This window comes from Myotis yumanensis, unplaced genomic scaffold (assembly GCF_028538775.1).
Source record: "Myotis yumanensis isolate MYYU_CA2020_CCGP unplaced genomic scaffold, mMyoYum1.0.hap1 SCAF_2, whole genome shotgun sequence".
NCBI lineage: Eukaryota > Metazoa > Chordata > Mammalia > Chiroptera > Vespertilionidae > Myotis > Myotis yumanensis.
Window position 1 is genome coordinate 60,525,130 of NW_027223753.1, and position 19,034 is coordinate 60,544,163.

The 19,034-nt window shown below is 37.6% G+C and overlaps 1 protein-coding gene across 3 annotated transcripts in view; it reads left to right on the top strand.

The window, feature by feature from the left end:
• The window catches only part of ADGRL2 (adhesion G protein-coupled receptor L2), a 429,144-nt gene that overhangs the window by 321,923 nt on the left and 88,187 nt on the right, over positions 1 to 19,034 (top strand). For all 3 annotated transcript variants that reach the window (XM_070405458.1, XM_070405460.1, XM_070405459.1), the window contains one exon: positions 17,241 to 17,454. In XM_070405458.1, coding sequence (XP_070261559.1) covers positions 17,241 to 17,454 — 214 coding nt within the window. The remainder of the gene's footprint in view (positions 1 to 17,240; positions 17,455 to 19,034) is intronic.

Consider the following 19,034-nt stretch of genomic DNA (forward strand, 5'->3'; position numbering starts at 1 on the left):
TTCTGCATTGTTAAGAATCAAATTTGATAAGCTTTTAAACATGATTTTTTAATTTAAACAACAAAAACTGACAAATAAAAATAATTTTAAACCTTTATTGGATTCTTATTCAAAATGAATTATTTGCATGTATTGTTTACATTCTTTCTGTCAGAATTTCTGCCTGAGGATTCTATATATAATTAATGTAAGAAAAACAAGATACTGATCCCTTGGTAGTAAACTGGTAATGGATTAAAAGACCATAGCTCTGAAATTCCAGGAATGTGACACACTTTCTCAGAAAGATGCACTTAATGTTGAGGTCTGGATATATTGAAAAGTGCCCTCTAGTGTACTTAGCCAAAGCTAGACATTCTGAGTATAAGTGTGTGTGTGTGTGTGTGTGTGTGTATAATTGCTATTTAAGAGGGATTACTATAAATAAATTTATAAGTAATATTAAATATGATTTAAGGAGAATCATTACTTTGTCCAGAGTATAGCTTTGAGTATTCACCTAGGCCATGTAACTAGTGTCTTAGAATGTAATGTCTAACATTAGCTAAGCTAGTTCAGGGAATTTATTTTAGGATTTGGACTGGATTAGTGCTTTTCAAATTGTAGTATGCCACCCATTATCAGTTTGTGAAGACAGTATTTAGTGGGTATGAACAGCACTTAAATGAAAGAGAATCGCAAATAGAGTCCATCCTATATAATAAAAGGCTAATGTGCAAACCAATTGACTGACGGAATGATCAGTCGCTATGATGCGCACTGACCACCAAGGGGCAGATGCTCAACACAGGAGCTGCCCCATGGTGATCAGTGTGCACAGGGGGAACGCCGCTCAGCCAGAAGCCAGGCTCATAGCTGGCGAGTGCAGCAGTGGTGTCGGGAGCCTCTCCCACCTCCGCAGCGCTAAGGATGTGTGACTGACAGCTTAGGCCTGCTCCTTGTGGTTGTTCAGCCCAAGTCCAGACAGACTCAAGGTATGGAGACAAGGAGACAGTGAGCTATGGGAGAATTTTAGAAGGGTTATTCACAAAATGGTGAGAGTGGAGGCTGTTACAGTGAGTCAGAAACTCTTCTTTTGATAAACAGTAAATTAGCACACTGTTTAGCAATCTTTATATAGCACACTGTCATTGAGTTTCCCAGCCCATAGAGTTTTACTTTCGTCTTTTGAAAATACTGGATCAGCTTTTGATACCTTTGCAAAACATTCAAGTAAATATACATGAAATATTGAGTGTCTGAATCGAGGCTAGCCTTGCTGATTAAACAAGAACTGTAATGAGAAAAGATATTTTCAGAGAATACTTTCAAAACTGTACATTTCCTATTATGTAGTACATCGTTAAAATGAAAGTTCTTAGAATGAAATAATAGCAGTAGTTTTAAAAAATGACCTTGACGAGGCCTTTCTGTTCTTTCACTTCTGGTTCAATCCTTACCTGTCTCAGCTTGTGTATTCTCGATATTGGCGATTTTAAAACGTTGCCTTTCCTGAGGAGCCTTCCTTGATATCTTTCCTGTCAAGATAGTTTTCTGTCTTTTGTGAGGGTATTCACCTTCCTCTCATTGTATGATGTGCTCCCGCTTCATATTTTTAAGACTCAGCTGCTTAAAAGTTGAATCTGCACAGTTCCTTTCAGTGTGCTGTGTTTTGCTTAGCACAGGGCGACCATTCAATAAATCTTTCAATGAAAAGTAAATGAGCTAAGCAATGGAAATATACAATAAAAGCAAGGTAATGAATAGGAAACGGAGTTCAAAAGGTTACAAATGGAATTACCTCCAACAATTAAAATTGGATTTAATAACATTTGAACATATGATAAGTTACTATTGGCATGTTACCAGATATTTATTGAGTACCCAACTTTTTAGGTACTGTGATTTTAATTGTGAACAGAATAGAAACTATTTGCATCCTCAGGCAGACTTTCTCTTTCATCTTTAGTCAGAAAGCATGTGAGTTCATATTATAGCATGATGGGCACTGGGATGATATCATGGAAAAATTCCTGATGTACCTGAGAAAATAGTAGAGTTGCTTATTGTTTAAGATTTTCTTTTTATGTATATATTTTTTATTGCAGAGAGGAAGAGAGAGAGACAGAATCATTGATAGGCTGCCTCTTGCATGCCCCACACTTGGGATCCAGCCCACAATCAGGGCATATGGCCTGACTGGGAATCGAACCATGACCTCCTGGTTCATAGGACGCTGCTCAACCACTGAGCCATGCCAGCTGGCCTGGAGTTGCTTATTAAAGGTAGTTACATGATTTTTGCTACTGGACGTTTTAGATTTTTGACACCACAGTTATTTCTTATTTTTGCAGATATATCACATATATAACACATTGAGTCTGAAAAGTGAATGGTAAGGATACTTAGAAATAGTGAGTACCTCTGATTATTTTGGTTAAGGTGTATTGTTAATGCAATAGGAAACCAGGCTATAGGCACCTTGGCAAGATGACAACCCTTATCCTATAGAATAAAAACCTAATATGGTAAGTGTCCGGTCATCCGTTCAACCAAAGTGTAATATGCTAATGATATGCTAAGGCTGTTCAACCACTCACTATGACATGTACTGACCACCAGGGGCAGACAGTCGACCGGTTGACCAGTCGCTATGACGTGCACTAACCACCAGGGGTCAGACACTCCAACTGGTAGGTTAGCTTGGTGCTGGGGTCCAGCCGATTGGGACTGAGCAAGACAGGCTGGACATGGCCTGGAGCCCTCCTGCGGTCCCTCCCCAGGTGGCCAACCTTCCGCGTCCCTCCCCAGCCTCGATCATGCATCCATGGTGTCCCTTGGCCTGGCCTGCATCCTCTTGCAATCCGGGACCCCTCAGGGGATGTTGGAGAGCTGGTTTCAGCCCAATCCCGCAGGCCGGGCCGAGGGACTCCACTGGTGCACGAATTTGTGCACTGGGCCTCTAGTATAAAAATATATGCAGTTGTTTTCCATCTTTTCCATCTTCAGAGAGCATACCCCAACGGGTCCCTCTTAAAGCTTTATATGGCTCAGGAGAACTTTATCTGTGGTTGCCTATACAGAATGATCTGTGTTTTCTGTGTGTGTGTGTGTGTGTGTGTGTGTATGTGTTTGTTATCCACAGAGGACGTACCTATATAGCCTTTTATATATACTTATCACATAATAATGTGTAGGCAAGCATTTTCCTCAGAAATAATGAAATTGAATTTTGGTATGGTGATTAATTTATTCAACAAACTGACTTTGTACTAGACAGTGAAAACAGAGGTTACCAAGGTAATAGACCAAGATATAGAACCTTTTAGTCCTATTTCCTTTGAAACCTGCAGAGGTGTTGTAGTCTTTGATCATTTGGGTAATAAAAAATGCTGACATCTGAAAGCTAAGAAAAAAAATTGTAATGTTACGTGTAATGAAGTGTTCATCATTAAAATGTTTGTCACTAACTTTTGGGTGATTGGCATTTTGCCTATCAGGATTTCAAATAAAGTTTCCACTTTTATAAATCACAAATGTGTAACTAGATGAGGGAATTATATGTTCAAAAATATAGTTTGCAAATTAAGTTTAATACAACCTATTGAAAATCTATGAAAAAAATCTATGAAAATCTTTAAATGTGCATTTGATGGATTAAATTTAAATACCTAGGAGAGATATCTTAGGATTGCAGCGATACCCATGGTGAAAATAGGCTAAAAGGGTGCTGAAGTGAAGTGGCCTGGAAACTCAAAAAATTAACCGCTGATAGGACTTGACAAGGTACTAGGTGTAGTGAGAGGAGCTGTTAAAGCTGGTCTTCTGATTCCTTTTTTAGTAATGTGACCTTGGATAAATCTCGGTAGCCTCCATTTTCTGAGCTTAACATCAACATCAAATGAAGTGCTTACTACAGCCAAGCTCTGATCTAGATACTTGGGATAAAAACAAGAGGAAGTCTTTATTCCTGCTTTCAAGGAATTTGGCGTTTTAGAAGGAGAAACATAGAAGTAGATAAGTTTGCAGCCACGTGGTAAGTGCAGAGAGAACGTCCATGGTGCATTGTCATAATTAGAACATTGTTCGGGAGGGGAAGTTTAAGAGACCTTAGGTATGTGGTCAGAGAAGATGCCTCAGAGGAAGTTTCTCCAGTCTCCAGTCTTAAAAAGGGAGGAGTGAAATTCCACCAGGCAGCCAGGATATCCTGTGGATTCAGTCAGGATCATTGTGATAATCACATGAGATAATGTACCCTGTGTGTAGAATATTCTAAGTTCTTGCAAGTCACTGTCCTAACTTCCATTGTATTGTGTGTACATACCTGCGTGCGCGCGCGTGCACACACACACACACACACACACACACAATTGGCAAATGAACTTTGTGTCCTCAAAATATTAGGGAGGAGAGGTGAGAACAATATGGACTAGCTGACTTCTAATGGGCTATAATTGTGATTGTATAATCTGCAAATTACCTACATATAATGAGTTATTCCATTATATCTGGTTGTTAATTTACTAATTAGGTTCTTTCCTTAGATCACAGGAGATAGAATCCAGAACTTATGCCCAGGTGTCAAATGCACCACTTTTAAGAAAAGTATACTGGCAAAAGTGAGCACTTACAGTTGCCACGCAGTGTTTTTGAAGACTTTACAATGTAGTGATTTATTTAATCCTTACAGAATTCTATGAGACATAGGAGTTATTATTTTCCCGATTTTACAGATAGGGAAACGGAAGTTTGGAGTTTTACCTCTGAGCAACATCACTCAGCTAGGAAACAGGGGCACCTGGGCTCAGATCTAGATGGTCTGTGCTGATCAGTGTATTTTCAAAATAGCATATGGTTCAGAAGTTCCTAGAAATATCCGTCTGGTCCCGAAGACCAAGACTTTCAAGTTATATGTGTAGCCAAGAATTAGGTTTTAAAGCACACAGGAAGTGCGCAAGCAAATTAGCCAAACAGTGGGATATAATTGGATGGATACTTTTCTACAAGTTAATGTAGTTGACAAGCTTGCCAGAATACTGTTGCAGAGCAGAAACTGGAAATCAGATAGATGTCCGAAGACTCTTAATCCTATATAATAAAAGGCTAATATGCAAATTATTCCCTTGACCAGGAGTTTGACCAGGGGGTAGGGCCAGCTGACCTACCTCCCACACCCCCTCCCCCCTGCTGGCCCCGCCTGATGGGCCCTGATTGGGGTGGGTGGGCCGGCCGGACCCCACCCATGCACAAATTCGTGCACCAGGTCTCTAGTTTTCTTATAAGAAGCACTTGCTTGTTTTTGAGAATTTTATCAAGCCTTCTGTGTTTCTTTTTGCCTTGAATAGCAAGTTGTTGTTTATTTTTAATCTGCATCTCAGTAAAGAACAGGATTAGTTCTTTATTTCCACATGCTTGGGGCATCCTTACTAATATGGATGTGCTGGCTCTGATCTTTGCCTTTTTAGTAAGGCTCAGTCTACAAGAATAGTGCATGTGGGCCACTACGATAGCTCACAGTAACCCCTCCTTTAATACTTTTCTTTGGAAACCCTAACATTTATTATTGTGATTTTGGGAGTCTTAGCCACACAACTTGTGTAAGTGCAAACATTATCATTTCATCTTTGAATCAAGCCTGCCTTTTAAGTTAGGTTCCTGATAGTTTTATACTGTATCTTCTGCTGTGGAAGTCTTTAAGAGGAGGGAGCTCATGACCCCTAAATGGTAGTGGTGGGGAGTTGAGCATACTGGAGGGAATTCCAGATGGGGAGAATGGTATGAAGAAAGTTACAGAGGCAGGAAGGAACAGACTAGATTTTTAGATTATGAATAAATTATTTAAGACTCAATTCCATAGTGTAAGCAGATTAACTTGGTATATTTTAATGAATTATAGGGAATAAATAAATGGAATTTTATACGTAGCACCTTGGTGTCACAGGTCCCCTTTGCTTCTTTCTTTTATATGACTAGTTAACACTACGGTGTCGGGTGAATTTCCCGCCAAAATATAAGATGGCGCGGGCAATTATTTAGGTTTCCCGCGCAAAATCAGAGTTAGTTTAAACACGTAATAATATTCACAAAACTCAAAACTAAAGACGTCCGGACACAAGAAGTATTTCTCAATAACTATTCTCTTTGCATGGTGAGATATCCAGGGATATCGGTTATAAAATGAGAAAACAATACATTGGTACCCTAACGGTATTGTACTCGACCAGCGCCATAAAGTGTTCTCTACTTACAAGGGATTTTTATGATACCTATTACCCCAATGGGTATGAAACGGTTCGCATACGCAGGTAGGTATCTTTGTGAACGGCAAACAAACAAATATTTGGTAATACGCAGTTACAATCGGCCCGAGTTTACACGTTTCCCGCACTCCACCGCAAATCTATATGAACCGAGGTAAGACGGCTCCCGCGGAGTACGCGCAATTCACGCGAGCCGACTTAACTCGTTTCCCGCAATCACTTAAATGGGGAATCTAAGTGATTAGATTCTAAGTGTTAATTCTGTAAAAATAGATCAGTCATCCCCCTTTCAGCATGTAAGGGCTAACACACAAACATCAGCAAAGTGGCAACCATGGGATGTACTGGGAAGAAGCCTGGAATGAGTTGGGGGAGAATTTGGAACAGAGCATGAAGGTAATTATGGTTGGGAAATAGGAAAAACACATGCAGACTATAGGAGACAGATCCTTGCTTGAGCAAACTACCTCTTTCTTTATTGAATAAGTGTGTTTGCGCACAGGTTATCCAAGGAAAATGTATCTCAGACGCAGTAAGGGAATGCATTGTGGTGCAGGGAATAGGGAATGTGCAGTCTGTGGAAAAGCCGCCAGGATCTCCATATCAGTGTTCAGAGTCCAGTTGCTCAGAACTAAAAAGGTAAAGGAAACACTTCAGCTCTCAGGGTGAAAGGTGGGTATTTCAGATTGTTCCCGTAAAGGGAGACAGGATTTCTGTTATCCTCTAGGCTGAATGCCTTTTTGTTCACTCACTCATTTTGACCCTAGTTCTGCTTCTTGGTACCTCAGGAATGGTTGCCCAGTGGTTTGATGAGCTGGTCACTGCTATGCCAAAAAGGCTTTCCACTTCCTGGCATTCTTTCTTTCTTTTTTTTCTCTATGCCAACATATATTGAAGTAGATTTATAATTATTTGTATCATTTTCTGGGAACACATTTCCAAATCACTAAATAGTAGTTATTATAGTATTGTTTATAATACTTATTATTGCATTTATAATATAATATTGTTTATTAGGGTTGTGTCATATTCTGTATTACCAATTTATTAAAAAATTTTCAATTACAGTTTATATTCAATATTACTTTGTATTAGTTTCAGGTGTACTGCATAGTGTTTAGGTAATTTTTACAAAGTGTTCCCCCTGCTATTTCCAGTACTCACCTGGCACCATGCATAGTTATTACACTATTTTTGACTGTATTTCCTATGCTGTACTTTACATCCCCATGACAATTTTGTAACTACCAATCTGTACTTCTTAATCCTTTCACCTTTTTCATCTAGTCCCTTAGGCCCCCTCCTCTGCCAACCATCAGTCTGTTCTTGATGTCTATGAGCCTGGTTCTGTTTTGTTTCTTCTTTTAGTTTGTTTTTTTAGATTCCCCATTTAAGTGAAATCATACGGTATTTGTCTATTAAACCATTTTCCATTTTCCTTTACATTGCTCAAACTTTTTACTATTATGAATATCATTTTATCCAAATCTTTGTTAAATTTTGGGATTCTTTAAAAAATATATTCTTATAAAATGAATTTGTTAAGGTTCTTTTCAGAAAGATTGTTTCAGTTTGTAGATTTAGAAATGTATGAGGCAGTTTCACATTACACAAACAAACAAATCTTTGGTAATTTGATAGAAGAAAATTGCACCTCATTTTAATTTTTGGCTTTCTTTTGTCCTTGCCAATGAAATAGAACATTGTATAAGTTTATTTCCTCTTCCTGTTCTTTTTGTTTACCTACTCTGAAATTGCTATCATGATTGTTACCCAATTCTCATATAAAGTATTTAACCTTTGTATTATTTCTTTAGACATTTATCTTGGGAGATGTAATTTTCTAAAATATTTCTGTTGTCATTATAAATCAGATTCGCCTAAAGTTACTCTTAATTTTCTTATAAGAAGCACTTGCTTGTTTTTGAGAATTTTATCAAGCCTATGTTTCTTTTTGCCTTGGATAGTAAGTTAGTTGTTTTAAAATCTGGTAACATTCAGCTTTATAAGGGTGAAATTAAAAGTATTTGAAGCTGTACATGAAATCACCTGAGTGAACTAAAAAGTTGATTGCACAGTTATTGAGTCGTAGTTTCTTTTATTTCAGGTACATTTTTCTCTGCTTTTAAACATGTTTAATGAAGTTTTTTTGCTCGTGTTCTAAATGTAAATCTTGATTCAGGTTTTAATTTAAAGTACCAGGAAAGGGTCCTTAGAGCAGTGTACTAGGGCATAACGACACTGGCTCCGACAGGGTTCCCATGAGCCATTTTTCTTGCAACTCCTTATACAGTTGACCCTGAACACATGGAGGTTAGGCGTGTGAACGCGGTGCAGTCAGAAATCTGTGTATGACATTTGACTCCCCCAAAATATAACTACGAATAGCCTACTGTTGCCTGGGAAGCTTTCCCACTAACATAAACAGTCAATTAACAGATATTTTGCATTTATATATTACATACTGTATTCTTACAACATAAAGTAAGCTAGAGAAAAGAAAATGTTATTAAGAAAGTCATAAGGAAGAGAAAATACATTTTATAGTATTTATTGAAAAAAATATCTGTGTTTTTTTCCCCCCCAATAAATGTGGACCTGTGTGCATTCAATAAAAGTGAAGCCTTGCGTTGAAACCCGTGTTATTCAGGGGTCAAGTGTCGTTGGTTGGAAGGTTCGACACCAGCAGTTGGAAGTGCTCTGTTCCCTCTGCACTCCTGCTTTCTGCAGGAGCAACTAGGAAGGGTAGTAGCGGGTTGTCTATGTAGGGGCAGGGCTTTTACACTTGGATTTGCCACCATGCTGTTTCTTAGTTCCCTTGATGTTCAAGCCTGGAAGTTAAATACAAGAAAAGATACCATTTCAACTCTGTAGAAAAGTCCTAGTATTTCTTAAGGCAACATTTTATAACTTTACATTCTCAGAATTAAATTACCTTTCTATTCCTCTCTCCCTCTTTCCCTGAATGGTCTGGTGACAGATTTGAAAATAGTTGCGTGTGTTATTTAGAACCTCATCTTTTCATTAAAAATTGAACAAACTTCACCCTGGCCGGGTGGCTCAGTTGGTTGGAATGTCGTCCTGTACACTAAAAGGTTGCAGTTTTGATTCCCGGTTGGGATGCTTACGGGAGGCAGTGATTTGATGTTTCTCACATCTATGTTTATCTCTCTCTCAAATAAATTAAAAAGACAAACAAAAATATCCTTGAGTGAGGATTAAAAGTTTATTTGAACAAACCTTAACCCCAGAACACCAAAATAATAACACCAAAACCACCCATGAAATTAAAGTCGTTACATTGTCATTTAAGAAATTATGTGATAACCTTCATGTCATTTTGGGAAGTAATTTCTGTTTTAACACAGTTAGAAGAGTACTTTTATAACTCATCACTTTGCTTCAGGGAGGATCTTTCCCACCGAGTGGGTTTTCTGTAGTTTGTAGAAGTGGTGGAGTTGCCTCCAACTTGAGAATTTTTAGTTTCCATGACTTATTCCAGAGTCTAATGGAGGAATTAGAATGGGCAAAAGACAAAAATACTAAGGGATAAATGAGTGAGCAATACATGTCTAGGTGGTGTTGCCAAAGATGTTTGTAAGAGATAATGTTAGAAATGTTATTTTCTCTTTCATGGTGGTTTTGATTATTTTGGCTTTGCATTTTGAAGTGAAATTCACAAAATGGGCTCACTACTGCATTTGGTTTCACCCATTTTGTCATTTCTCAGTTTTTAATTGGTCCAAAAGCATTGAGAAAAGTAATAACACAGTAGTACAATGTTCACTGAAATAATTTTTAAAATATCATATTACTCACTTGGTGAGTTGTTCCCATAGTTTGTATACGTTTTAGACATTTATCTTTACAACTGTTCATGAGATAAAAATAACTTTCAGTGGTAAGAGAAGAGTCTTATATGTTAGTAGTGACAGTCTAGATTTGGGTTTTAAAAACTTCATATATGTACGATAATTTAGAATAAAATTTTAAGCATTGTTTAGGAGAATGGGGGGGGGAGTGGAAATTTAAAACATCAACTTTGGTCTTATGAGTTATTTTTTTGAGATGGGAAAATACTTCATGAAACATTTTTTTTTCTTCTAGAACCATATTGGAAAATGCCTTCTTACCCTTAGCAGAAAAGCCTATCTATTTTATATGATAAAATCTTATTATATGATAAGTATTAGTGTGCTTAGTTTTTTTTTTTTTTAAAGTCTTAATTTCAAGCATTGGTCTTTTGAGGTTTGGGGAAAAGAGTGACTTTCATAGCATATAGGAAGAAAGACTGGAAATTTCTCCCTTCAGTGGGAAAAATGTTAAATGGCTGGCACTTATTAAATGAATAATCTAAGTATTAATGTGGCTGACGGTTTGTGAAAAGTTAAGATACAAGAGTTGAGACTGTTTTCAGACTGTCTTAATCTTTCCCACTGAAGTTGAGAAATAAATGCTTCATGTATATAGAAATCTACAGCCTTTCCCTTCTAGAACATCGTTTGAGTCAGAAGTGGTTGAATGTGATTGCACTGGGATTCCTGTTTGGGGTTGAGCGAAATGAGTGGGTGGTTTCAGTGCAGTTTCAATGTAGTTAATGCAAATACGTTTTAGAACTGATATTAATTGGCCCTCTTATAGTAGATACCTTTAATGAGGAAGATACTTATTACACTGGTAACTTCTTCACTCCTTAAGAATTTATTGCTGCCAAATAAAAGCTAACTGATATGGAAATCTTATGTTTTGTAGACATTGTTGCCCCTCTTGTGATTCAACTTAAATGTACCCTTAAAAAATGAAGTTATGAGTAAAAATTAAGTTTTGGTTAATAATTTTTGTGGGTTTTAAAATTTTTTCTTGTTTATATTTAAAGATGACAAGGCATTACCAAAAAGTACTAGAATTCAACTTTTAACTCGCTTTGATCTGGGAGACCTGCCTGGGAAGTACTTTTTATATATTTCAGAAAGGAAGATAGAAGGGGAGAGAGAGAAACATTAATGATGAGAGAGAAGCATTGATTGGCTGCCTCCTGCACGCCCCCACTGGGGATCAAGCCCACAGCCCGGGCATGTGCCCTTGACTGGGATCTAACCTGGGACCCTTCAGTCTGCAGGCTGACGCTCTATCCACTGAGCCAAACCAGTTAGGGCCCCGGGGAATACTTTAAGTGAGATTTCCACCCCTAAATAGCTTTATTCATCAGACTAGTACAGTGACAGTAAAGGAATAGAATGCTTTAGCCAGTATGACTTCTGGAGTGAGTCACTGGATGAGGGAATGGGTCTCATGATTTTTCATTTTTATTTCTTATTTAACCTCTCTTAAGAACAAACTTTCGGAGGTTAGGTGTGGTCAGGGAAGCTAATGGAATTTTAGCAGAAGGGCAGTAAAAAAAAAATAATAGCATTGTGAAAAGGTTACATTAAATGATTAATATGGAAGTAGAAATATATTGTTGTACCTGAGGAAATGATGAACACTGTTTTGCAAGAACTTGGTATTTCTCTCCAGTCATAATTTAGGCTCTTCACCTAATACTGGCAGGTTAAAGGGAGTGTATGTTAATGAATAATAAAGATATTTTAGGGTGTGATTGATAAAGATAAAGGAATCAGTCAGAGATGGCGAATGCCAGCACTGGTAATGGACTCTGGCCTGAGTTAGTGTTCCAGTAGAGCTTGGAGGACAGCCCCGGTCCGATAGAGGTCCCCCATAATCAAAGGTCCTGGTGCTTACTGGGTCCTAGGCAGCATGAGCAGTAGCACCCATGACAGGGTTTAGTTCAGAGTAATTAAGTAAACAGTACCAGAAAGTTGAAGTTTTTACATTATAGCTTAATAAGAAGACTTTTATAGGAAAGTATGATTTTACAGAAATGTATACAAAGCAGAGAGAGTGGAGACCATGTTAGACAAGCAAAATGTTCCCAATCAAGTGCTTAAAGTCCCTCAAAGTCCCTCACAAGTCTAAGCTTATAGCAGCATGCACTATGTTTTTGTTCTGGCCAGATTAGCATATTTTCTTGCAAAATTCTCACAAGTGATGCGAAATCCAGTGATAGAATTCCAATTCTGGTCTCACAAATTCCCATCTGGTAGCAGTGCATCTGTTTATTAGGAGTTATCCCCTGAATGTGAGTGATTTCAGTCCTAAGTCACTGCACCTGTTGCTGGGAGGTATGTATTCCAGTCACCAGCCTAAAGCACAGAGAGTTATGGCTTGACATTTTATAGCTGGGGGTGTGGGGGAGGATTGTCTTTTCAAAATCATTTGTTTAGAGAGGAGAAAATGGAGCAAAAGAGTTCATTGTACTCTGAGCACCCCTATTTGGCAGCATTCACATCTGCACAGCACAAAGCTGCAGTATTGATTCTTTGGCTTTCAGGGCCTCCCACAAATTTTTTCTTCGATTGTCAGAGTTGCAAGATGGATTGGATTACACTTTGCTTGTTGGGATGCTTATTTTTTTCTTTGCTGAAATAGACATTGGTTGAAAATACAGCTTTGAATAAATGTCATAGTAATAGTGTGATTAAAAGGCTTTAGTTTGTTGATGGAGGAATTGTATTGAATACTTGACCATCAGACACACTGCTTCCTTTCTGTCCTTCTTCCTCTACAACTAGCAGCACACAGTACACCCTGACTATGCCTCCTACATAGGAGTCCCCAAACCTGCTGCTAACTGTCATTGTCATTTGGAGAGGCATTACCATAGCGTTTCAGAACATGAACCCGGGAACTGAATGACCAGCTTTCAAACCTTGATTGATTTCATTCTTACTGAGTGTATGATCATGGACAATGCAACTTTTCTGTGCCTCAGTTTCTTCCTGTTTAAAATGGTGATAACAATGATACCTTTCTCATACAGCTATCTTGAGGATTTATTGTCAGTGATTGCTTGTAAAGTCCTTAGAAGGACTTCTGGTGATTATGAGTTGATGAGAGTAGCAAATCCTCTCCCTCCCAAACAAGTCTATAACACTGGACAAAATTGTCAACAACCACCATTTTAGGGCCCTGCAAATTAATCAAAGCCATATAATTGGGAAGGATTTAATGGTTAAAAAGTTGATAGAGCTTTTGGTGTGAACAATGGCAGTTTAAAGCCTTCCAGCTTGGGGCTGCTCCTGTCCCCCAACTCCGTAGCAGTGTATGTCATTTTGGTCCTTTCATTAGGGTAAGGCTGACCGTGAAATGCAGTGACTCTGCTGCCAGGGGAAGTTGGCGTGATGTGGAGCAGAACTGGAAACCCATGCCCAGCAGTGTTGTCAGTAAAAGCAGTCAACACTGTGGACAACAGATGGGGAAAACCCGTAGCCCTGCCTGAGATTGTGGTCCCAGGTGGGGAGACTGGAGGGCCAGTCTGAAACTGGGAAATCTTGGGAATAAAAGATCCAAAGTTCTCTGTGTGCTTTTTTGATGAACGGGAAACTACACACATGTGTCGAGGAGAAAAATTACCCAGACTGACTAGAAAATGTACTGTTTTCTGAACACTCTTCCTAACTCACACTCAGGTCAGTCAGCAGAGGTTAGACACCTTGTTATGTAGGTTCATGGTTTTTGTGAAAAGACTCTGCTTCATCATTGGCTGGTCACTAAGCGTGTCAGAGGCAGGGGTGATCCCTAGGAAGCCAGACGAGAAAATAAAAATAAGAACTAAAATAACAACAGCAGCAGTCACAACAATAAGGAGAGATTTCTCTATGGGGGAGACCAGCCTGCAGATTTAAATCCAGTCAGGATACTAAAAAGCAAATGTCACAGCAGCAGTGATTCTCAGGGAAAGAAGTTCTGAACCAAGTGCTGCTAACAGTATTTTATTTCAAATGCCTAGTTTTCAACAGCAGAACATTAGACGACATGCAGAGAAACAGGGAAGTTGACCCATCCATACTCAGGAGAAAAAGCATTCAATGACAACGTCCTCTGATGTGGGCCCAGAGGTTAGATTTAGCAGCTAAACATTTCAGGGTGGCTGTTAAGAATATGTTCAAAGATTAAAATAAAACTATATTAGAGAATTGAGGGGAAATACGACAATGACTTAAAAATATGTAATCTCAATGGAGATATAAAAACTATTTTATAAAGCCCTTGGAGAAATTCTTGGCACGTCTTAGTTATTTTATATCAGTGTGCTGCAAATAAATTCACATTTTTCCTCCCCAAATACAGATACCTTAGCTTCATCTGAATCCAGAGATTCCGATTAAATAGGTCTAGATTAAGGCCTGAACATCTGTCTTCTTAAAAACACTCAATCAGATGACTGATGCAAAGTGGTGTTTGCGAATCAACCATATAGCCTTGGCAAGTTATTTTAAATGTTTTTCTTAATACCCAATTTAAACCGTTAAGAATTACACTATGTACAAAGGAAGAAAGTGGGATTAAGAAATAGTGGCCCTACTTGTGATAATTTCTTCTGTGTGACTCAGTATAGTTAAGTCACTAGTCTATACAAAAAAAAGTGTGGGGTGGGAGGGGAGGATAAATAAATGTCTAGGAATAAGGTTTGTTCTGCCTTTCTCTAAAGATTTTCTTAGTTAAAATACTGACTTTTTAAATTAATAATGATTGCAATATTTTTATTTCAATTATACTGTGCTCCAAAGTTTTATATGAGGTCACTTGTTTGAATTTCCACACAGATTTTGCTACAGAAATAAGTGACCTCTCCGAGGCCCTAAAAATATTTCAATTAGCCCGGCCAGCGTGGCTCAGTGGTTGAGCATCGACCTGTGAACCCAAAGGTCACAATTTGATTCCTGGTTAGGGCACAGGCCCGGGTTGCCAGTTTGACTCTGGGGGGCCTGGCGGGGGGGGGGGGGGGGGGTTATGTAGGAGGCAGCCGATAAATGTTTTTCATCATTGATGTTTCTATATCTTTCTCCCTCTCCCTTCCTCTCTAAAATCAATAAAAATATATTAAACTATTTCAATTAAAACAAATATAATAATACTAGTTTAAGCTGGATTATTGGTAAAGGCAGTACAGTCCAGTATCTGAAAATGGAAGAAAACAATAGTGTACGTAAAGTTGACTTTTGAATTTGGGGAAGTTTAGAAATAAACTCTTGGAAAGAGTTTGTTTTGACATTTTCCCAGCTCCGTTTCTGTATTTATTCTTCATTGATAGTGCACCTCTCCACATATTTTTAGTAATCTCATAAGACCATAAACCTTCCTAGTGAAAGCCTACCAAAGTCGGGGTTTGCCACAATCCCCTAAAGATTTCTGTGCTCCAGATTGTGTCCTTTTTCTCTTCATTTTCAATTATACCTTTAGTTTTTCTCAGTAGAACTGAGAGGTCAGCCAAGTTTGAGAACTGCAGTTTTCTAAATCATACTAATGTGTAACCCAGTAACCCTTTTGAAGGATTATTTGCATCTTAGAAAGAGGATGCACGTTTATCCAGGTGACGTTCTGTTTCCCTGAATCAGTGAGAGGCATTCTGCAGTAAAAGTTAGAGAACAAGGTGTGGGCTTAGGATCATCCTGGACAAAACCCAGCTCTTTGGCAGTTTATATCTTGGAACAGTTTACTTCTGAAGGTCGGCATTTCTTAATAAAAAGAGATATAATGAGTAATTCATGGGATGTAGAGTAATTAAAGGATAAAGATAAGAAAAAATACCAAAATTATTTGCTAGTGTTTTGTAACAGGAACACTATAGATAGCAATAGGTTGGACAACTGAAATAAAAAATTGAGGCAATGTAGAAGTTTTAGCTGTGGCATCTGACGTATAGGTAGCAAACCAGCATAGTGAAAACCTGATTCTCCCCCACGCAGTTCTTCTTGGCTGTTCTTGGCTTTTTCTGCCTTTACCCTTTCTCCTATGCCCTGTTACTACTTTGGGATCCCTGGTTAAAAAATGGTTAAACTTCAAATTCTAATCTTTTATTTCATTTGGGAATCTTCTTTGTAGCATTCATGAACAGTGGTTAGCTATACTCTGCCTCATGCAATATACATAAATTCATGTAGGATTTCTCAGTAAGCACTTTATATACTCATTTTAGAGTCACACAGGTAGGAAAATTGACATTACAGATGTTTTTAAATCTCTATTCTGTAGATTGACAGAACTGAATCTTAAAGAATTTTTGCCCTTTCTGGGCATTTCAACTTTCTGGCTCCTTTGAAGGCCCATCTACTGATTGTTGTCAGTTTTAAATAAAGTGTGTATTAATTGAAGTAATTTATTGTGCCATAGTATGTTGCTGCCATAGTGTCTTAGTTATTTTGGAGGGAAACTGCTAAGATGAAAGTCTTTTTAAGATAATGCTACTAACAGGAATTTATACATCTACATTAAATAAAAATATAAGGCCAGTGTATAGCCCAGTTTTTATTCAGTTGTATAAGTGAAACCTGTTTCTTAAATAGTTGTTACATTCTATATTTGTAAAACTTGTCAATATTTATAAATCCATTGATTAAATTTGTTTTTGTCTTTAAATTAGCTCAAAAAGAACCACTTATTTTCTGATTATGACTAGATTATACAGAGAATATTGTGTTTAGAGTATTTTTTAAATTGCCTTATAAAAGTGAATAGTTCAGCTAAAGGTACATATGTAATAAGAAATTCTTGACTCATCGTAAAGAGCCAAAGATTTAAATTAGGATATGAATGGATAACTTAAAAAACATAGCTTGTGACATGTCTTGCTATTATTTTAAAATGCCTTTAAATAGTATACTTCATAAATAAGTTAATTTAGTCCTAACAGGCTTGGCTCAGTGGATAGAACGTCAGCCTGTGGACTGAAGGGTCCCATGTCCGATTCTGGTCAAGGGCATGTACCTTGATTGCGGGCACATCCCCAGTAAGAGGTGTGCAGGAGGCAGCTGATCGATGTTTCTCTCTCACCGATGTTTCTAACTATCTATCCCTCTCCCTTCCTCTCTGTAAAAAATCAATAAAATATATTTAAAATAAATAAATAAGTTAATTTAACCTAAATTTATTTTTTTCCAGGTTTCAGCAGAGCAGCTTTACCATTTGGGTTAGTTCGGCGAGAATTGTCCTGTGAAGGTTATTCTATAGATCTGCGATGTCCAGGCAGTGATGTCATCATGATTGAGAGCGCTAACTATGGTCGGACGGACGACAAGATTTGTGATGCTGACCCATTTCAGATGGAGAATACAGACTGCTACCTCCCAGATGCCTTCAAAATTATGACTCAGAGGTAAATATTCATGTGTTACTATCCCATTGTAGCTACTACATCTAAATTGGTAAAATTATTATTCCAGAGTAAATGGGAACAGTCTATATTTCAGTCTCTTCGTTAAATTGAATTAGGATTTTACTTACTGATGTTGATTGCTACTACATAAGTTTTTAATATTTAAATCTTTATTGTTTTGATACAGATTGGCATATCACAAGGAATATGTAACACATACAGTATTTTTATTTTTAAAAAATATAAAGGTTACTAATGTGTAATTTCAAATGTAATCTTGTTTTTTAGGGCTTCAGATTCTGAAATATTTTCTTATATCAAGAATGTTTGAATATCTGGGTCTGGAATATTTGCACCTTAATTTTAAAAATTAATACACTTTATTTTTTACAGCAGAAATAGCAGAAATAATAGAGTTAATATACCCCCATTCCCAAATGTGCACAACCTCTCTAACTACCAACATTTCACACCACAGTAATACATTTGTTAAAATAAATGAACCGCATTGACACATCATTATTATCCCAAATCCATAATTTACATTAAGGTTCACTCTTGGTTTTGTGCTTTCTATTGGTTTTGACGAATTTATGACGTGTCCACCATTGTAATACAGTAGTAGTCACCCTTATCCCAGGGGATACCTTCCATGACTCCCAATGGGTGCCTGAAACCTGGATAGTACTGATAGTACTGAACCTTACATATACTATGTTTTTCCTTTCTAAGTATATCTTTTCACTGAAAGAAAGCACTTATGGCCTCTCTTTGGAATATCTTAATTGCCAGCATCACCATTCTTGCACTTTGGGGCCTTTATTTTTAAGGGTTACTTGAACATAAGCCCTGAGATACCAAAACAGTTGATCTGATAACCGAGATGCTACTAAGTTGGTTAGTATATGCAGCGTTCGTACGCTGGACAAAAGAATGATTCATGTCCCCAAAGGCACTCAGAATGGAGCACAGTTTAAAACTTATCAATTGTTTATTTCTGGAATTTTCCATTTAATATTTTTGGACCATAGTTGACTGCAGGTAACTGAAACTGTAGAAAGTGAGTGTGTGTGGGGGGGGAGATGGCGGGGGTGCTACTATATCTTATAGAATTGTTTCACTGCCCTAAAAATCCTCTGTGCTTCACCTGTTTATTCCTTCCTCCCTGCTAACCCCATGACAACCATTGACCTTTGTATTGTCTTGTAGTTTTGCCTTTTCTAGAATATCACACAGTTGGAATCATACAGTATATAGCCTTTTCAGATTGAGTTCTTAGTAATATTCATTTAAGTTTCCTCCATGTCTTTTCATGGCCTAATAGTTCATTATTATAGCATTAAATAATATTCCATAGTCTGGATATATACAACACCCACAAATAGACACACCTACACACATCTATTTGGGTGATACCATAGATTAATTTTTTGTTTTAAAAATGATTTGTTGGAAAGTGGTTAAAACTTTATATAAATTATATTTCTTAAATGGACATTTGACTTCCTACATAGAGAGAGAATACAAAAAACTGCTGACCTTGGGTGTCTCCTTTCTTCTCCCTTAGCACAGAGCACCTA